General features: G+C 46.6%; 1 protein-coding gene and 1 long non-coding RNA gene across 3 annotated transcripts in view; both read left to right on the forward strand.

Moving 5' to 3' along the window:
- The window catches only part of LOC1276385 (autophagy-related protein 13 homolog), a 38,069-nt gene that overhangs the window by 1,616 nt on the left and 14,193 nt on the right, over positions 1-22,260 (forward strand). Inside the window, exons 1-2 of one of the 2 annotated variants that reach the window (XM_001688664.2) lie at positions 8,572-9,079; positions 14,250-14,619. In XM_001688664.2, coding sequence (XP_001688716.2) covers positions 14,400-14,619 — 220 coding nt within the window. In that variant the 5' untranslated portion in view covers positions 8,572-9,079; positions 14,250-14,399. Of the gene's footprint in view, positions 1-8,571; positions 9,080-14,249; positions 14,620-22,260 lie in introns of those variants that run through there. The other variant, XM_315727.5, reaches the window with a different exon arrangement.
- LOC133391994 (uncharacterized) lies at positions 796-2,807 on the forward strand. The gene is made up of 2 exons (XR_009765412.1): positions 796-1,893; positions 1,967-2,807. It is a non-coding gene; the product is annotated as an uncharacterized LOC133391994 (long non-coding RNA).

Consider the following 22,260-nt stretch of genomic DNA (forward strand, 5'->3'; position numbering starts at 1 on the left):
GGATTAAGTTGGCTGCGATTAAACCCGTCCCATTAAACGCTTAGAGAAGTGACACATAGTGATAGTAGCAGTAACTACTTGCATCACCTTATCTTGAATCGTTTGCTATCAGCACTTGAAAGAAAGTGTGATGGCGCAGTTTTGTAGAGAGTAAGGTGATATGGCGCTGTACGATTAGTTCGTACAGCTGTTCTGGAAAGGTTCATGTTTGCTATATTATGTAAACTATCTCTTTACATATGATGAGAGCCTGAACGAGCTTTAAGTCAAATTGTGTGAAGTGCAGGTAATTGATTTGTTATTTTATTTGGTACAATCTTAGATATTTATTAGCTACAGTATATACAGTAAACTGATGATACACTCAACTTTTTCGCAGTTTTTTGCAAATATCTTAAACAATTCTAATAATTTCTTAATATGTCTATAGCATTTGATTTTGATTTTACTTAAAAATGGAAAGTTTTCATACCAAAGTTATCATATTTTGACCAAAATGCTTAAAAATTTAATTAATTATTTAAATTTAATAAATGGCCGTCAGTTGTCAATGAACTCCAACCTGTAGACAAGAAGTGCAATGGAATAAATAATCTAAAATCCTATTATAATCTAACTGTTTAAGTAAGTTTTTGCTTCATTGACAAACGCAATGATAACGTAACTTTTATTTATATTTTTTAAACTAAGCAGTTTCAACAAATTCAATTTAACCAAAGTTCAAAGTTTTCTTAACACACACATTCTACTTCTATGTACCATACATTTAGTGAGCCACTGTATTTAAATTATTTAAAGAAAATCTTAGAAGATTCTCTAAAAGATTCTCCACAAACACACAACATTCCAACCGCATCTGCACTGCCAGCTCATCGGACGGTAATTAAAGCTAATTGTTGTTTTGCTTTTCACTTTCCGGAACACCGGTGACATTAAGCACGAACTGGCTAAATTATCGTCCCCCCAACGCTAGCTGTCAATCGTCTGCATTTGACTAATTGTCATGGGACTAGGAACTGGGCACTATCGAGCCCCCCCCCTTTGCCGGGCGAGACCTGTTCAAACCGCTTCACCCACCGGCGCAAAGCCGCAACCGGATCGAACCGACTTCCTGCTGCTGCTGCTGCTGCTGTTGATGGGCCGTCCACCTCTTTTAGTGCACAATTCGAATTGCGCAACTTATTTACCGCATGGGCATGGGGGGACATTTGCACTTGCACCGGTGGTATAGCAAGCCATAGGGTGAGGAGAATGGGATGGTAGGACCAGATCAAACAAAACAGTTTCTTACATAGTTTCACGATCGTGATAGTAAGAGGGGATCTTACTGCCTCCGCTACCATCCCGGTAAAGGGACGGCAAACAGTTCCCAGCGTTCTAATGTTTATTTATACAATTCCTTTACCTTTCCCGGTGTATCGCACCAGCACCGTGTTCCCTTTGCGCTCCGGTACACTCCAGTGCGAACCGGTTTTTGCATTGATTTGATGTATGTGTATGTGCTTCTCTCCAGTCGTCAACGAACGCCAACCAAGTGCCCACCCCTCCCTTGCTCGTTCCGCGAACGATAATTCGTGATGAGTTTATTAAGGGACTTTGGGACTTTTAATAGCTACTAGCAGAAGTGCATTCAAGCACACAAATGCACACTTCAGCAACACTATCAAGCACGTTATCAGGCTGGATTAAGCGTGGTAAAAAGTTGCTGACACACAGGTAGTTTGGCTCCGGCAATGGCATGGTGCAGCAGTAAGGACGTACTTGACTGCCGATGGGCGAGATAAGGAGACAAGGCAAAGGGAACGGTAATCTTGAGCACAAACAGACGAACACAACGCTGATCTGATCAGCAAATAATCCCCGCAAGCAAGCAGGCAGGCAAGCACGGGGGAGGTAGTCAACTTTCTACCCATTTTTAAAATGCTGTTCACTTTTAAACGTGTTTTTATTTTACTTTATTTTGTAGAAAATTGCGCCCGTCACGATCACTTCCATCGGGGTTGTTATTGCTGTTGAATACAACATACAATGGCAGCATTTGTAAACGCAGCGCATCGTCTTCTTTGCCTCGGTCATTGGGCGGTCGTTTGCCCGCGGTGGTATCCCAGTAGTGCAGTCCTCCCTCCCGGTGGCAGAAGCGCCACAGAACACCCCTCATACGTGAAGGAATTGCGCAGCAAAATTTTCGGTTCATTCGCTCGTTTCCCAGTTTGTTTCCGCGCTAGCGCCCTGGGAATGGGGAAAGGGCACACCGCTACGTCACATCGCACCACACACATACATACACGCAAAAAGGTCCTCAAAGAAAAACGCTCATGTCATCGCGATTATATCGTGCTGTGCGTGCACCGGCATGTGCCAAGTGGCGATGCCTTCATAAGTGGAAATAGCTCGTCGCCTTCGCGCGATAGTTATTATGTTGTTGATTTTGATGTCTTCACTTCACATTAGATAATTTATCGTGCTTCACGTATTCCAATAAGAAGTGGAAAAATGATTTTTAAAGGTTGCGAATTTCAAAGCAACACCGTCGGTGTAAATAAGCGTCACCCGGGCGATGAAACTATTGCTAGCGCAATTGTATTTGTATATTTACCGTCCCGTTCCTCGACCTCTGCGTCCGCCTGCTTCAATGGTAAATCATTCTGTTTACACAACGACGAGCGACCGACCGACCGATCTCGTGCCTGCGGGTCAGGATGGCAACGTGCTTGACTTGGCATGCTGGACGATAGTGTGTCAGCAGGATCGGAAGCAGGCACGACGTCTTGCTGACCAATTTGCTAATAAAAACGAAATCAAGTGTGCGTCTCTTTTGCTATTTGGTTTCCTTTTTGTACGCTCTAGAATTGCAATTTGTTCGCGATTTGATTGCTGGAGGTGTAAGCCAGCCGCCCGCCGCGGTCAAATTCCAGCGTGATTATTGCACCCTCCTTCGGAGCCCGGGTGGGTGGTTCGATATTGCTTCCCACACTCCTGCTGGGCTTGCAATCGTGCCGATGGGGGAACAGTAGACTCTACCTGACCTTCCGTTCGCACCCGGAGCCGCGGTTGAAGACCGACCGTGGCCGGTGTGTTTGCTCCATTTTCCTCGCTCGCTCCGCGAAAGGTGTCTTTGTTTTATCGCACCACGCCGTGTTTGTCCATTTGCAGGGGTTAATATGTGTGTAACTAGATGTGTGCAACGCAAACATTTCGAAAAAGAATGTCTGTTCAAACGGATAGCACAGCGCAACTGGAACTGGCGGCATAGAATACAAATGAACTGCATTGGAACATCGGAGGAATGCACACATTATTAATTCTATGCAACTGGAAAACCTGCTTCAGAACTTGCTTGATGTTGTGTGACACATATTTCAATTTATTTCCAATGTTAATCGATAGGTTTTTCTTCAGTTTTGTGCAATGTACGTTATGTCTTTGGTGTAGTGATGTGCTCTCCGACACTGCTCGACTTCGTACTTCGTCGATTTCGGACGACTCCGACTCGGGAAGGCTTCGACTCCGACTTCGGACGGCTCCAACTTTGACTCCGACTCCGGACTAGTTATAGGAAAAATGAAGTTTTCGTCGGAATCAATTCCGGCTAGCTCCGAAGTTTTCTGGAAACGATGTCGGATAGTAGATCTTGAATCAGTCACCGTAATCGGTTCCCCAATCGGAATTGGCTCCGAAATCATACTCGATTCCGGAATCGAAATCGGCTCTGGAATCGGGATGAGCCTCTAAAATCATCGGCTTCGAAATCATGGTCGGTTTCGTCATCTCCATAGACGTTTAGATCAAATAATGCTACATATTGATAGCCGCAAAGAATCAAAATTGCGGACAACTCCGACTCAGGAAGGTTCCGAATCCGACTCCAGATGACTTCGACTGTGGACAACTCCGACTTTGACTCCGAATCCAGATGAAACCGACTCCGTACTAGTGATGGGAAACATAACGTTTTCATCGGAATCGATTCCTGCTAGCTTAGAAGTTTTCTGGAATCGATTACGGAATCGATTATGGAATCGGCTCCCGAATCCAGAATTGGCTCCGGAATTGGCCAACTTCTGGAATCTGGAAATTCTGGCATCTATTCCGGAGCCAACTCCGCAATCGAAAGTGGAATCTGAAAATGCTGAAATCTATTCCGGAGCCAACTCCGGAATCGGCTCCGGAATTGGCTCCGGAATTGGCTTCGGAATTGGCTTCGGAATTGGCTTCGGAATTGGCTACGGGATTGGCTACGGGATTGGCTACGGGATTTTCTCCGGATTCGGAATCGATTCCAGCGTCTGCATCGGCTCCGGAACTGATACCAATCACGGAATTTGGTAGGTCCGATTCCGAGCTCCCACCACTCGTTCAAGTCGTCCGGAGCGATTTCGACTCCTGATGACTCCCACTCCGACTCCGGATAACTCCGGACGACTCCGATTCGAGAAGATTCCCACTCCGATTCTGGATGACTCCTACTCCGAATCCGGATGACTCCGACTCCGAATCCGAATGAATCCGACTCCGGACGACCTAGATTCCCGTTGAATTCTACTACGACTCTGGATGGCTCCGACTCCGATTCCCGACGACTCCGGAAGATCTCGACCACGGACAATTTCGACTCCAAATTGCTCCATACAATTCCAGACAGCTCCGAATAACGATAGTCCTACCTACCTACTGGAGTCGGTTATGAAATATTCGGAGTCGAATCGGATTCGACTCCGGATTGTTGCCAACTTTACCCATCACTACTTTGGTGCCATTTGAGCTTTCAGTAGTAATTCTTCCATAAAAAGGCAGCTGCAGCTTTCCCAAAAGGAAAAACGCACAACCATTGCCACCTGCGGACGGGTGTGGAGGTAGCAGTTTTAGAAAACCGCAAACCGCATACTTTTTGTCCGATACCAAACCGGATAGCCAGCCCGCACATTCCATGCTGCTGCTGTTATGGTTAGGGCCACCATTCATTCAACAATCAAAACATTATCGTCGCGCGCGCGCTCGCGCCCGTACACGCTCGGGCACTTCCACTCCCTTTTTAAAGCTGTGGTTGTAGCTGTCCTCAATTCCGTACATTCCCGCGCTCCGTGTGGGAAAATAGATCCGGTGCGAAGAGGCGTGATGGGGCACGAGATGAGGCCGTTTTTGCTGCTTTGTTGGGAAGTGTACGTACGGCAGGAAGCCATACCCGCAGCCCACATGCACAAAGATGAATGGAATACCAGCGAGAGAGAAAGAGAGAGAGAGAGAGGTACGCGTTTCTTCCCTTTGCTTCATTGAAAACAGACCCCTTGTGAGTGAGTTTCCCCTCCACCTTTGGGATGCTGGTTGAATCGGTTTTAAAGACCCCTAAATGGGCCGGTGAGTGGAACAGCATCGGTGCTAATGTTGGGACCTAGTCCTAAGGCTAGGGCCACTCACTTCATACAGCCCTTTCATGAGTGCCCCATCATGTTGGATACTCCCTCTGTGTGTGGGGGGTAGGGGCAAGATATGGCCTCTACCACCACCATAAGATAGGGCACGCGTCTGACAGTGTGTATGTGAGATCGCTACGCTGAGCTGACAATCTTCGGCGCTGCCCGCCAAACCGCACGTACGCCACAATGTCCACACGCACAATGCAACAACACCCGTCGACGGGTGGCCCCGAAGCGAACGAACGAACGAATTTCGTAAACAATCCTATCACGTCCTAAAAGCCCCCCGCGACCCCAACAGTAGTGAACAGGTTTGGTTATGTCCCAACCCAATGGAGGAATCCCTCACTAATCGTTCGTGACTCTTTATAATGTTGTTTTATCTGCTTTTAGGGGCGACCATGAAGTCTCTTACAGAACGATGAATGAAGACGTCATACATGCACACTAGAAAATTTGAATGCTATGTTTATCTTCGAGCGGGTTCGAAATGCACACGGAAGAGATGTCTGCAAACGTTGTGTTCTGGGGTATGCGTACATGACTCATCAAAAGGCAGTTTATAACGGCGGCACATGACGAGGATGGATGTAACGGGATCTTGGTATGCCATCGCCTTTCGCCAAGGTCGTTCGGCAGGTTGGCAGCAAGGTCAGTCACAGTGCCTGTCTACCGCCGAAAGAGGGAGTACGTCCTTGCGACACACCGTGCGTTGAAACAGAATTAACGCTCACAGAACTCGAACATACGCACTTTCCTGCTGGTGTGGCGTGTGAAATTGGTACCAGTGTCATTGACCGCCACGTGGTGTGCCCTGCCATATTCGTCCAGACAGCTCGAGTTCTAGAGAGTTAGAAAGAAGAGAGAGAGAGAAAAGAGAGATTTACTAATATCAACCGTGCTGGAGTTTTGGGAGAATATTCCTGAATCCTTTTGCAACACAAAAACGCATATATTCCGGAGAACTGCTCTGCCCGAAACACCCGAGAACTTCAACAATTCTACTCTGCTGTGCGCTGTGCGTCCAAACAGGAGCATGCGCTGTCCGGGGGCAAAAAGGTGTGTGTATGTTTGAGAACGTCTGGCGAATGTCTGGCGCTCCGTGAGCGTTCGCACGTGGCCCATCATGCGTTTATCCCGAAAGTGAACGAGCGAAAGCCTACCTTAGGCATTCTACCAAAAAGAGGGATAGAGAGAGACAGAGAGATCGGGACAGAATAAACCGATAAACGGTCCAAATAACGCACCGCGCTCGGGTTCCGCTCGGTTGTCTGTGCGTAAAGTCACGTCATCCATCCGACCGGCGCCGGGCTGTTTTTTTTCGGGGAGTTTCTCCTAGGAGAAGTGTTTGGAAGACAGGGCATGGGGAGGAGGATATGCTCGTTGCGACTTGTTATTCTTCTGTCACTGCAAGGCCGCACTCAACGATGGCCGCAGTAAACAAGATTTTATTTTCGCTCGGGGTTTCTTTTTTAATCGTATCAAACCGCTAATCTTTGTCCGTTGCAGTAAGGACTTTTCTATGGACACGGCTGGGCAAGCCATTTATAGACAGCGTAAACAACGTTGCGTAACCTTGAGGGTGGCGCACGGGGATTCTACGCATCCCCGAAATTCCCGAACGCTGGCACGGATCCGGTCGATACTGGTTCCCGGCAAAAGTGCAAAACAGGCTGGACGATACAGCTATCACGTTCGATGAGCGTGACCGATAGGCAATGAAAGAGAATGGCAGTTCCATAGTAGGGTTGATTGTGGGGGAGTGAATCACAAATAGATTTCCAATTAGGATACAATATTACGGTCATTTAAATTAAAAAGTACCTTTAATGTAATGCCAACGTCTCGTTCAAGTGCTGATTATGCGCTGTCCTAAACAACTGCATGCTCCCGTGGGAAGAGATCCGTGGGTGACTCGTGTATGTGTCTAGAGCCGTCTAAAGTGGGAGAAAGGAAGAAAATAACTCATGTCCACTTTCCAACTCCTTTTTACCCGTCCGATCGACACGAACGCCCACCACGAAAAGGGAACGGACTGTCTGCTCGGGAAGCCACTGGAGAACACTCGTAAGGGGGAAAAATAAGGACCGTGGGTTGTGTCGGATTGCTCTACATTCACATTGTTGCAAGTATGCGCTTGCACAGAGCCACTGATTCGTCGTGTGTAGGCGGCAGAAGACGCTGCGACCATCCATCTTGGACGGAAAGGCACAAAATGTCCCACCAGATGGCCCGAAATGGACCGTTTGCGAAATCGAATTTTCATCGATTTTTGCAAATGTTCCATCATTACACCACTACACCAGCCGGGTTTGGGGTGCATCAGAAGTACCAAAAAACCCTATTATAATCCATTACAGTTCCGCCGCAAGTAAATAGCTACCGGCGGCTACAAGTAATAGACTTCCATCAGAGGAAAGAACGTGAGCCTTTTTATTGCTTCCCTTGCCCGAAGGTTTTGCTTTAATGGCCTTGGGTTTCACCACCTGCTGCCTGCGCCTACACGCAGGGCTATGCTGCTGCATCGGGCATTGGGCTTCCTATACATGGCCGCCGCGTTCGCGCGCAGTTCGTAGAAGCGAGTAGAAAGGCAACCAAACCGTAGCATTATGCTGCAGGGTGTGCTCTGGACGAGGCGTGAAGGGGTGCACGGACAAGCACACTGATTGCACCAACACACCTGTAAAAGGGCGCTGCATCAAACGTTTTATGCTACACGGAGTGTATACCAACACAGACACACAGACATTTTTATATGCAGCTTGATGCTGCTGCTATGCAACGTCTGCATACGGAATCTTCCACAGCATTGATGTATCTATGTGTGCGTTTCTGACTGTGTGAACATCCTATGCTACAGAGAGAGTGCAAGTGAGACAGAAGCATAACTGCACAAGCGCACGCACTCCCTTTCACGCTCTCACTCACTCACTCTCTCGCACACATGGATAAATGTTATGCTTTTGCTTAGCAAGAGCGCGTCTTCTTCAAACACGGCTTCACTGTGTGTGTGTGTGCCCACTTTTCCACGGTATGTAAGAGGGTGTGTGCGCGCGCCTGTGTGTGTGTGTAGAGGGAAAAGCAGCATTTTCAACGGGGTACGCGTTGCTTTGGATAAGCGCGCTGCCAACATTTTCATCCGACTGCTCTTCTGCGGCGAATGTGTGTGCGTTTTGAGACCACAGTGATTGTTCAGAATTTCCAAAGTGATTTGCTGAAAAATTGCTCGTGCTCTGGTTGTGGCAAACAGTGGCAGCAGTTAAAACAGGTGTTAAATAATTGGTGTGTGTGGAAGAAAAGCGTTCACGCGTTTTGCCGTCCAAGTGAGGCGGCCCACAGTGTCGTCGGTAGGCCAAGCGGGACAACCCACGCCCCAAGAAGAGGAGGCGCCTAAGCACCAACAGAAGAAAAAAAAAACTGTGTCTGTGCGCAGTGGGAACCAATTAGTTGGCTATGACTCAAAGCATGGTGACGTACCGTCTGCGTCTGGTGAAAAGTTTCGCTCCATTGAAAAGAAAGTGTTTCAAGTGCGTGTAGAAAGCAGCTTCATCGGCTACGGGCGCGCCCGCTCTTCCGTTTTCTGTTTAATTTCTGTTCAGTTTCGCAATTGTTTCCCATCGATTAATTTCCTTCAGCTTCACGCACACGACGGCAGAAAAGGATCGGTAAGCGCCTTAAATAAGATTGCTCTGATTACTCTGTAATATGTTCCGGCGTCGTCATACGGGCCCGCACCACGTCGTCACAGGGGACGTCCGTCAAGGATAACGCTCGCGCCTTGCAATGCTCCTGGCTCGCACTCTCTCTCTCTCTCGCTCTCACGCTCGATACAACCCCCACGTTAATATCCCCTGCTCGATTTACACACGTGTTCGGAAGTCCTTTTTTTCCGCAGGCCGCAGGACGAATGGCGCGACGTATCGTTTTATGTGCGTCCGAAAATTCTCGGAAAAACGACAGACAAGATGATTCATGCTCCGCCATTTCCGACAGAACGTACAAACCGGCAAACTTACTTTTTTTATTTCCACGAAATTGGTTCTACCGGCAGCCGGACACCATTTGCGCCACACCTTTTTTTTGTTTGGTTGCGTCAATGTGTGCTTCGTTCTTTTGCGGTGAAAAAGAAATTTTGTGCCAACTCACCACCACCACCATGAGCTCGGTCGCCGCAGTTTGGTTCTGGTTTGGTGAATGTGCACCGCCGCCACGTAGGAATTTTAGAAAGGCCTACTGCGAGAGAATACTTTTGGTTGGCATCTCTGTGTGTGTCTGTAAATGATTTTGAAGTTTCAGCCGAAATAGGGATCTTGAAATGACATTTTATATGATAACATGAAGAACTTCTCCTAAAACTTCTCAAGAGGTATTTGAGAAGCTCTCAAACCCTCAACCCTCTAGGAAAGAATCTGTATGACATTTGTCTGCTTCCTTTCACACCCATTTAAACTCCAACCAAACACTCCGCGGCCGGATGTCGTCACTTGAGCAAAATATGTATGGCGTGGAACGTGTTGAATGCAATTTTCATCCATTGCTGTCGCACAGAAGATATTTAAGATCTTCTCCACTTAACGAGCAGCAAGGGGCTTTGGCAGTAAGACGAAAGGATGGTCAATTGTTTGGAGAACACAAAACAGATAACCGGAAGAGATAGGGTGCTCCGAAAGCTGTCCGCGCGCGGCTTTGTTTGTAGAGGGTGTCGTATTTCATTTCCTTCTCAGTTTAAGCAGGCAAATGGAGAAAGAAGTTGAATCTTTTCTTCCCCTAATCCAGACAAACCTAAGCAAATGTCCAAAATGGTCTAGAATGCAGACTCCTCTAGAATTGGTAGCTGACGACGACACCCTTCTCAACACCGCCCCCATATCCAGCTGAGATGAATAATGTCCGCGACGCGCTGGCGGATGGTAGCATTACACGGGGTTTGGATAAAATTGAGGTCATCCACGCGATTGCATGGTGGCGATGTGGGAGGGGTTGGCAACATAAACTGTTCTGGGTGAATGAACATTGGACGGATTCGTTCTGTCTGCCCGTTCTGGGGAACAGAACACAACAGAAGAACTGGTTGTTTACAACAGAGAGACGCGCGCTGCAAGGCCCTTATGCTAATGGACTTATGCTGTGCTGCTGGTCTCAGGCAATTCCCTACGGGCTTTCGAGAGTTTATTTAAAGCTGTGCACGACGCAATGTTTATTATTCGCCAGCGGAAGTGCATTTTGTTGATAAATAAACGGATCTTTATGTTGTAGTGTCATGCTAGCGAATACAAGCTATGGGAAGTTCGACAGTCTCAAAACAACAACATATGCCACCCGTGCGTCTCAAACTGTGGACGAAAGTGTTTGTTACCTGGAACTTGGCAAAAAGGTTCGCTTAGAGGTAGAAACGATCCCTCTCCACAGGGCGCTAAAGAGCTTAGAGATAATTTCCCAAACACTTTGTCGGTATGATAACCGATAGAAATGCTGAGTTTCTTGGAAAAAAACAAACAAAAGGTCAATAAATTTGCTCTGTACATTATGTTCAATATTATACTTTCCGTTTCCTGTTGCCTGATGAGAAAGAAGAGGCACTCCATGCCTCTTTAGCCTTCCTTAGTCCCACAGGTGGGAACTATATGATCGCAGGGAATGAGAAAAAAAGCTTCTGAATGAATCCAATTTGTGAGAAACCTTCAACTTTCTTTCGCCACAAATCAGCCACACGAAATAAACCTCGCAATTGCATTTAAGAATCACGTTCCCGTTCGTTTCATCGCCTAATTACCGCCCGTTTCTCGTTGTGGATGACCACCATCGGCTTCATATATTGAATCGGGGAGCGTATCGAGAGCGTATGACGATGAGTTTCGCCCGACACGGCTTTATGGCCCCTTTCGATCTCCTCCGCCTTCGATAACCCACATATCGAGTAAAGTCCAATTAAGACACCCGAGTGGCTAAGAAGAGTAAAGGGAGCAAAGAAAATCCGGGCTGTGAAGCAAATCGATCACCACACCGCTACCATCCACAAGCGCCATCATTTGTGTGGGGTCATCGAAGCGGAATGCTGTTGTCATGTGGGTTGTCAGCACCGCAAAATGCTGGTTACCATATACCTACATCAATGCCAAATTTCTGCTTTGCGCACGGGGAAGTTGTTGGGAAGTGTAGCTCGTCGTAGCATTTCGCAAGCCGGGTCAAGGCCAAATGATGTTACCGAAAAATGAACTCATCATCGTGTATTGGGGAGGATATGACGCTCTCCGAAAACTCATGATATGATGGATTAATGTGTCCCATGAGGCCTTACTAGAAGCTTACTTTTATGCTGAAGTTTAAAAATTACCCTTGGGAAAACACAGACCTCCCATCTACTTGGCTTTTACTGCTACATGGAGAAGGCATTTAAGTGATTTACAGCGAAACCTGAATTAAACAGACACGGTTATAAGAGCGCAAACACGAAATGGTACAAGCTGATCGATGTTCCGAACATTCGTGTTAGAGAATGTTAGATTTGCTAGAATTAAAACCCTCATTTAAGTGGTAAGTTATCCAACTTCGTGAAATACTGTGGTTTTGTAACGTTGACAGTCCAAAGGTTATAAAGGATTGACTATTACTTCATAGCTGATACAGATATAGGTACACAATTTTGATCAGAATTTAAAAGAGAGCTGTTCCAGAATTAACATGTTTTCAAAATCAGTGCCAGAATTGATTTGGATTCAGAATTACTTCCTGAATCAATGTGGATTGAGAACCAGTTCCATAATTGACAGGATCAGTTTCATTACCGGTAAGGGGTCAGGATCAATTTCAAGACCGGTTTGGGGCCAGAATCAATTCCAGAAACGATGTCATATCAGGATCAGAGTCAGGACCAAAATAGAATCTGTATCAATTCTAAGATCAGTATGGATGCGGGATCAATTCCTGTATCGGCTTAGGATCAGGATCAATTCCATCAACGGTATTAGTTCACGATCTGTTAGTGGGCATAGTTCATAGTTTGCTATGGGTGTGGCATTTCTTCCAAGATACGCTTAGGTTTAGTATCAGTTCTCGAAACAATAAAAGTTAAAAATAAGATACAGCATCGGCATAGGCTCCTGATTAGGTACAGGTTAATCAGGGATTCTGCTTTAGTTACTGAACTGGAATAGGATTCGGAACTATTTCTTTTGGTGTACCTCTCAGTGTTAAACTGTGCATTAAAATTGTTGCCCTATAACCCATGTACGCCATAACTGAGCCAAATTTACTATAATAATATTCAATGAACGGAGGAGGTCTCTTTATCTCTCTGTTTTACAGTATTGTATTCTTAAAAGTAAATTCAAAGTATTCTTAAAAGTAAAAAAGGCATTCTGAAAGTAAATTCCCTTCAATTTTCTTAAAATAACGCCTTCAAGAAGTATCAAGCTTAAAAAATGTCACTACCAGCCATCAAGCTGCCAATATTTGTGACATTGTTTGGAATCATAAATCGGACAAACATATGCTATATTTGATTGCATCGGTAAAGATTACCTGATTACATGATTTTCATGCTCCCCGCCAAAGTCACAAACACACACACAGTATACGCGGAACTTTCCGATCACGGTTTGTCGTCCTCTGAGTCAGTGTTGATTGATTTGTTTACCCCACATCGATTAGTTGTTTTGGTTGTGTGCCGGTGGATGTCGGCATATGTACCAACCGGTGGAGGGAGGGAGCTACGGGGTAGTGCCCCATTATCAAGCAGCACCGATCGGGACGTAATTTTCCGTTTGCAGCCGATGTCAAAGGTGACAATCGTTCGATCATATTGAACGTTTATGGGAAACGCGTGCGAGCCGCGCGCGGCAACTTCGCCGCGTCATCTCTCGAGACGCTTCCACAGGTGTGAGTGCACTCTGGCCAATGCCGACCAGTGCCATCGCCGGCTGCTTGGATCTTTCTTACGGTGTACTTCAGCTGCGTCCTCCTGAAGGTCATCTGCCGGTTCGGGAGGAAGGAGGAGGACAATGTCTGATAGCAAGAACTGTTATTTGTTGTTTTGTGTTTGGCGGACTTTCCTGTTCGAGCGGACTGAAGCTTCATCCACCAAATCCTCCACGATTGGGGTCACAATGTCATCGTTTGCACAATCCAACGACTCGCCCGAGTGTGCGTCTTGTGTTTGCTTACGTGTTGAGATAATCGCCAAGAAAAGAGCTTGTGTTTAACTATTTACCTTAGAACACCTCTGCAGTAACCTTTGCTGTTGGGAATCTTATTTTGCAAACATAGCAATAAGCCCATGATTATCCGTCTTGGTTGTGTTTTTCAAAATATCGCAAATATGATAATTTTCCTTATATTGCACGTGGATGGGTTTGTGTCTGTGTGCGTGTATAGTTAATTGTAATGTAACAGCTTTTGCTGGAATTAATATTTTCGATTCTCGATAAATCATGGAACCTAACATCTGTGTTACCAAACCGTGCACGAAACACGACACAAGCTCGGTTACAAGTTTGCTTTCCCTTTTTCCCATCTTGGACTTCATATCGGCTAGGCTCAATTTTCTTATGATACAGCTCTGCCACGAGCAGGCTCCGGCCCCTCATATTTAGCTCAAGGACGCAATCAAACGAAGGCTTGTCCTTAACGACCACTCGATCGATAATGATTGATTTTTTCATTCCACCGTCCCACACGCACTGGTGGAGAGATACGCATTGTGTTACATTGTGATCCAACGTTACCGTGTGCCGTGTGAAGAAGATTTCCATTTATGTATAGCTTTAGCTTGTTACAATCTTTTGATGAATTCTCATACATTTTTTCTCTTTATTCTTGCTGCTCTCCTCTACATAGTTTAACATCTCAATCACCGACCAGCAGTCTATCCTTGATGTGCTTGTCGAGACGAAGAAAATCCTCGCCGACGGTGGGCAGCATGAATCGATCATCACGCGACTGCCACTGTGCGTAGAAATCTCACTCCAAACGGCCGAAGGTGGTAGCATGATATTGGAGTGCTGGACGCTGAGCATCAGGACGGACCAAACGAACGCACCCCAGCGCGCCAACCAGGTGATCTACAATCGTATGAGTTTGCTGCTCAAGTCGCTACTCTCAGTCACACGTGTTACACCGGCGTACCGCGTATCGCGCATGAAACGGGCCGACTCGTACGACATCTACTACCGCATCTATACAGGCGAACCCCAGACGAATCAGTTGGGTAAGTAGATATTGTGGCGCGAGTTGTTGTTTTAGTTTTGACGGGGACTAGTAAAGGACGGAACAAGACGCTTTTCGTAACGACTGTATGAGCTCCAGACAGAACGTAGATCTCATCATCATCGCAGATTGTAAACATGTGAGACCACGGAACGCATGAAAGAGGAAAAAGTCAACCACAGTGAGCGTTAACAGGCAACAAAAACTGCTCTAGGGTCGTTGCAAAAGTCAAGCTTAATGTGAGCGAGTAACCTTTATGCGAACCGAGAAACCGCTACTTTAATGCCCCAATGTGGCCTGCGAGTTAAAAAGCAGTTCAGAAGGCACACCAACACGACCAGCAAACGGACGGCATATTCTGTCGCGTAAACCACACGATGCACTGTATCGAAGTGACGTGGAACAGGTTTTATTTTTCGCAAAGTGCGTACAGCTCCAAACATGGAGCCCTTAGCGCACGGTCGACGCGGTTGCAGAACTTTGGCGCCAGTGTGCGAAGGTTGAGGTATGGTAAAGTTTTGCACCGGCAAAACTTAATTATCCCCTTCTCTCAACTGTAGCCGCTCCTGAGCGAAGGAGGTTTTGGTTGGCGCCCCAGCAAGGCACTGTTCCCTTTCACACTGGTATAGAGGACAGAAAGAAGGGCATGTGTGTGTGTGAGACACCCAGTGAAGTGTTCCTTTCACACACATTGGCGCCTAGAAGTTGTGGTGTGTTTGTGTAAAGGAGTAAGTGTCAACGATCGCTTTTTTGTTGCAAAATTTTGGACCAGAAAACGGTCAACGACACATTGGAAGCCATACGGCACAGTTTAAACCTTGCAGCAGGCGACAGGTTTGAAACGTTTCTTGCAATATATGGCCAACAATATCGAATTTTCATTTTAGCATCAAGAAAACACACCGTTGAGTATCCGTTTGACGTGCGGCAGCAGCCACGTGTGATCTCATCGCCCTTCCTGAGGAATCAAGAGGCTATGCCCAAAAACCAGTTTTCGCATCTTCATCTCTCGTGCCTCAAACCTTCAAGCGAATCGAATCGTGACCGAAGCAAATGCCTCATCGCTGGTTTTGTCTGATCGTTTGCGAGCTTCAAGACGGTAAAAACATAAAAATGCTCCACAGGCTTAGCACACAGTACATAGGAACAAAAACAAAAGAAGACTACTACAAAGTGTATATGTGTGTGTGAGTGTAAAGGTGCAATATCTAGCACCAGACGACCTTCGGACAAAGTCGCAGCATCACGTACCACATTCTCGGGGTCTGATCGGCCTGCGCGCGTTACATGCTGTAAAAGAATTATCTTCCCCTTTTTTTGCCTGCTCCACACCGCAAAGGGTGCTGCTAGTGATGCAAAAAGGGCACCCCACGATCCTCTCATCCCCGCGTGCAAAAATTAAATCAGTGAGTCTGATTGTTTTCACTGGTCGCGGTGCAGCAGGTGCAGCTGGGTTTGTTGCATTTTTTTTGTAGAGATGCTCGACTGTGCGTGACGATGAACGCGCTCGGCATCGGGGTGGTGCGTGTTGTGCATTTCGCATCGTATACGCACTCCGCTTGGCGAGCGCCCGCTGCCGCCTGGTGTTGCAATGGTGGAGATGTAGGTACAAAGCAGCAGCCCGCCAAGTATCGGTGTGTGTTAATCGATGAATATCTGTTCAAGGATGCCGGCATTGTTAAATATTTAAACAATGTTCCAACGGCTCGATGATGCAACGCTCTCTTAGTGCACGGAGTGGCGCGCGCGCGCACTGATCATTGGTTTGTATTGTGATGAATGTTTAGAAAAGGGCGAAGATGAGCCGCGCGCTAATAGGTGAAGTGATTGTTCAATATTGTTTGAACACCTGCATCTTCACCGCGCAGAGGAGATGCAGTAAATGGAAAGTTGTAAAGCAGTTAAAGTTATTGTTTCAAAATCCCTAAACAAGATTGGACATTATTTTCAATTTAAAATTGATAGAGATGTCTGGGTAGTTCATTAGAAAGACATTAAACTGTCAGCACAGCTCATTTTCTCGGTAATTGCAAATGTGACCTTGCCGCTTTCTAAATCGTTTTTAAAATGCGCTCGGGTTTTTGTCCCATTCAACCGCTATCTGTGTGTTGCAGGTGCGGAAGCGTGCGAAATGTCGTGCCCGTGCGAATAATCACGCGCGCGCGCACACATTTCACGGCGCATGCGCGCAAGATTTGACTGGCGCCGGCGAGATAGAACGCGCACGGCCAGTCGTGCGGTGTATCCCGATAATTGGCTTTAATTAGGTTTGATTTATGATGCATCACACACACACATGTATGACGGGTCTAGTGCGCTTACTTTCCCACTGTTCCGCTCTGTTCCTGTCTGTCTGTCCGAAGAGTCCGAAGGTCATCATTATTTTCTATACCCTCCCCACAGACGCGCTAGAGGGGCATCGTTTAGACAAGTTCTAGTTGATGATGATGATCATCGGCGATAGAAATTGTAGCTGTAGGGGGTGTACGTCGGATGAATCAACAGGAAGCAGAATGAACTATGGGAAAGCTGTCGTACGATCGGACACACTGTTTCTCCTTCTGCCGTCGGTTGTGTCGCGCATTTAAGCGGAAATGCAATGGTCGGCAGTGCGCTATCAATCACATTGCTAGCTTTTTTCCTCCACTTTTTCTCTTGGCTCATATATCGGCTACAACAATGCACATTTCACGCGTTTGGATAGCAACAGAACACAATGGGAGACACACTCTGTGCCGGCCGTAAAAATGTCAAGGAAGTAGAAACACACGAACCGCCGACCGTTGGGTCGACAACGAGAGAAGGTTACCCGCTGTTGCTAGCGGCTGCCGCGATACGGTTAAGCGACAACAGTCAGAATCTCGCGTCTATCGGTTCCTCGTGCTTCCTTATCGGTGTGGCGGTGGGTTACTTTCATTGTTGGGTGACTTTAGGGCAAGTAGATAGTAGGGGTACCGCTATTGGTGTGCAACGACACAAATACAAGGAAGAACCGATGGGGCGTAGAACCAGGTCGAGGAGCTGTTGTAGCCGCATGACACCACCCGAGGTTCATATGCTAAGTAGGGATAGGAGATATCCAACCTGACTTTATCCATCCAGGTCGCTAGTGTCGATTTCGTTGGTGGCCAAATCGTTGATAAGATCAAGCTCTACCTGACCCTCTTAGGTCGTGGAGCACGTTATTCGGAGCTCTGCTTTTCAGCTCCAAACTGAACATGTCGTTGTAATTGTTGTGCCAATGCACGAACTTCAAGCCACGTAAGCTTTCCTGCTGACTTAACACTTTTCTATAGTCTTTTTTTTGTAGCATTCCTGTGGATAGACAGAACCAACAAAAAACCGTATCGAATAACCATCCGTCAATTGATGCCCGCGTCGTCGGGCGGAAGTCATTGAAGTTGTCGTTACCTTTTTGCTGCGAGTGGATTGTTTCCGCCGATACGGTGTGTCCGTGGTGTTGGACAACGTATGTGTACACCCTCACCACCATCGTACTCGGGCAAAAATGCATAGAATGGAATGTGAAGAATGTGACACCCTGCTGCCACTGCCCAGCGACGCGTAGTTCCGGCTATAGAAACTGCTCGGAGCTGCTGGAATGTGGTGGTGTGTTGGAGCACCGTCAAATTGACCTTGCGCACGGTTTCAGATCCGATTTGGGCGTAATTCGTTTTTTGGAAAGGGTAATAAATTCGAGCCCTTCCATGTGGCGTTGGCAGTGAGCATGCCAAACGTTTAGAAAGTGCAGCCGTGGTGGCAGCGGACACAATGCATACTTCAGGTGTCATTAAACGGTTGAAGGTTTTTGACTAGAATTAGGTGAAGGTTTCTCAAGACACAACTTTTGAGCATGAGAGCGTAAAAAGCGTTAAAATACTTTTTTCATACTTAAAATACTTACCTAATTAAGTACATTAACAAGTGGTAAGTTGTGCATTTAAACTCCCATTTCCATAGCTTTTGCTTCAAACCTTTCCATGCACGTTGCAGGGAAGTAAATGACCGACCTAGGGGTCGAACCCCTATGCGGCCCCGTTCTTCCCGTCAACTCCCAGCGAACGACTTGGATGTATCAAAACTGTCATTACCTTTCAACGTATCAGCGGCCGTCAGGCACATTATGCAATTTATGCGAATAAATTAAACCCAAACCTTGTGGCGCGACTGCACCAACACCCTGCGAAAGGCCCGGTGGAGGAGGTCACTCAAAAGAACCTTAGAAAGTGTACGAACTGAAGCCAAGTTACTCAAAAAGGTGTAAGCGTGTGTGTGTTTGATATTGTATTTTGCTCCAATTCAGTCAAGCATATAATCAAAGTTTGGATAAAACACGCCTCACGCACACTGTAAAGAGGCATTTAAAAAAAAACATTGTACTAGTATTTTTCTATCGAATGCGTACGTGCCAGTACAACTACCCCTTACTTTATTGCTTTACTCCATCCGCAAGCGCGCAGTGATCGGTTTGACAGTGGCGCCACTGTGGCGATAATTTAAATTTCACATTACCCTCGGAAGCCCCTTCCAACAGCGCGAATGCACGGCGGGATATTTGCACAGATGCAAAAGCACACTGCTGCAACAGCCAAGCTACTACTCGTGAATGCATTCAAACGATGGCGGTGCAAAGCAGGAGAGAGAAAAACATCTTCCAATCAGCGGGAATTGGCACACACCAAAAAAACCAATTCCCCAGTGTTCGATCGACGGCAGCGGAGGCTCCACTGGAAGTAAAAAAACAGCCTCGCCACGTGCCACGTTCAACAGCTTGAAGAAACTTTGGTGTCAGGCAACAAATAGCTACAGAGAGCGAAGAAACGCACGAGCGATAAATTACACTTCGGGCAGCGCGCATCGTGCGTTGTGGCGCGTGGCTGGATTTTCTGAAAGATTACCTGTCTCTGCAGCCAGTCTTACAGTGACTTCCATTTGCCCTCCGCAAGCAGAAGTGCGTTGAAGAGAGGTGTAAGAAAGTGACTGAAAAAAGGGAAGCAGTTAATTGCATATATGTATAGAGAGACACACAAGCAGCAGACACAGGAACACGTCCCGTCTTTGGTCGGGAATTTTCAACCTGGTGCTCCTGGCAATGCTTTTTTTTGCTTCAGGAAGTGCAGAATTTATCATTGAGTCGTGAACCTGTCGCCCCGTAATGACTGGCGCTGCTGCTAAATTACCCCTTCAGCATCTTGGGGAAGGAGGAGGAATGATTTGACCGATTAATTTGTACACCGTCCAAAGAGGGGTCTTTTCTATCCCTCATCCAACCTAGAAGTAACCTCCAACAGAGGACGATCCGAGGTGTCCAGCACCGAGGATGGAGTGTGTGTCGTTTGCGCTCAGCGTCGTACGCTGATAAAATATTAATTAGCAGGATATCGTTTTTACCCATCTTGTTACAAGCTTAAAATGCGCGGGGGTAGACCGAGAGAGGAAGAAGGTGCATTTTAATACATATGCTAATGCACACATAGAAACCGGTTCCCGAGCGGTGAACTTTCCGTGCTAAAGATTCCCGCTCTGGGTTGGGAAGGCGCGACCAGGCAACAACTACAACCGGGAATTCCGGTAATAAATGAAACGTGTCATATTTCTTCTCGGCGCCCACCACACTATCACGCGTTGACCTGTATGGAGGTGTTGGTTGAAGTCTCATTATCGGTCCCAATGTGTCACAGGCGCGCTGGTATAATAGTTTCTACAGGAGAATCACGTTTTGGTTGATTCTCTTAAGTACAACCTACAAAAAAACCTTTTCTTTTTTGCGTTAGCCAGTTTAATTATTTTATTATTTAGTAACGACCATGTTGGCCAGTTTGTGTTACAGTTGAGTACTATACCCAACACTCACTCACACCGTTACATCGCCATCAGTGTGGTATCGATTTTTGAAATTGCAAGCTTTATGATTGCCCACATTGCCGTGGTCGCCGTGGTTGGCGTGGCAGATTTTAACCTAATTAGAACGTGCTGCGCGCCTTTACGTCGCCCGAAAAGAACGAAGCAACTAAGCGATAGCATACATTCAACTACAAGGTCAGTCCCGATTAGCATCCCCAGGCTGTCCACTGTGCCCCCTAGTCCAATCATTCCGAAATTCGGAGTAGGTTAGAACCATTTACTGGGCGGTCTGCACGCAAACTACCCGAACGACGGCGATGACGATGTCGGTTGCATGTTGTGTGGGTTACACCGCGTCCTCACTTGAACGGTTTCCTCAATATTCGCAGTCAATTTACCTTGGCGCCTCCGAGAGCTAAGTGGTCCCGGTCTCCCACCGGTACGTTTCTAGTTGCATAAAAATAACAGGAATCCTGAAAAATGTGTTGGCCTGTTCACGACCCAGCCGCCTATATGTAATGCTGTTTTTGTTCCTTCCTGCCTCAAACGAAATCTCGGAAGGGGGGAAAGCGTTTGTTGGAATATTGGAAATGAAAGGGGCAAAGGTTTTGCATGCTCAGTGATATAATTCTGTTACCAGTTTATGCCTTCCCATGGGTATTGCGCTTCAGCAGTCACACAGGGAGAGCACGGCGTTAGCTAAGATACGGGAGAGAATCGAGCTGGCGGCGTGGTCCACTAGGATTGTTGTTTGTTTGCTGTTGGATTGCCCTGTAGCAACAGCACCACACACACACACAGTATGAACTGGTTCTAACCGGGAGAAACATCTAGCCATCAATTACCGGTGGTTTCCTTTTTGTGGAGTCCAATCTACCACCTAGAAGTATCCACTTCCTCTGTGCTTCCTCGCTCGTGATAAGTGTTTGCTCTTAGATTTGAGTGAGGGATGTCCAAGAATCATATCAGTTTCATTATTTTTATGCCATGTCATTCGTTGTGTTTATTGCCCATTTAGTGATCGAGTTCCACGGGACTTCCGTAGTGCAGTTGTCTACTCGTACCTTAGTCGTAGACCTTACAATAAGCTCGTCTTGGGTTCAAGCCCCGTAAGGGGGGATACCTCCTATAGGTGCAGGAGTTCAGTTATCCTTCTTATATCAGTGAAACTATCAGTCACAGGTTGTCACTTCCTCCTTACTTGAACAAGAAGACTCATACTTATCCTAGACCTGCGATGTGCCAAATAAGAAGAATAAGAAACAGTGGAGCTTGGAATCGTTTCCAATATACTATAAACTTTTATAAATACCATACGATGTTCTCAGAAGGTAACAGTCCCCAGCCTAGTCTTCGCTCTTATCTCAATTTTTGAACCAGTTATCATCGGAGCGGTGCCGGGACATAATCATGACAATGGGGTGCTGTTTTATTGACATTACCAATCTCAGGAAGTGAATTCTCAAAACATACGTGCAACGTAGTTTTAGTTTTAATTCAGTGATAAGGCCGCTTGTTTGGCCAATCACTTAATACAATAAACAATACAATACAACGTGTCACGTTCCATTGCCGGCTGTATGTGTGTTCACGGGGCCCCATATCTGGTCACTTGGCGTATACTGTGCGATCTCATCATGATTAGGCGCGATCTTCCTCCCCTGGGGGTACAGGGTTTATTATGGGGAGTGCATGTGAGTGTGTGATTGATCTTTTAAAGCTTTGATATTTTTGTTGACATTTGTCGCGAATGTCAGGCATCTGTGGAAGGAACTGCAAAGGTGCAACGTTATCTGGT

The sequence above is a fragment of the Anopheles gambiae genome, chromosome 2 (genome assembly GCF_943734735.2).
Source record: "Anopheles gambiae chromosome 2, idAnoGambNW_F1_1, whole genome shotgun sequence".
NCBI lineage: Eukaryota > Metazoa > Arthropoda > Insecta > Diptera > Culicidae > Anopheles > Anopheles gambiae.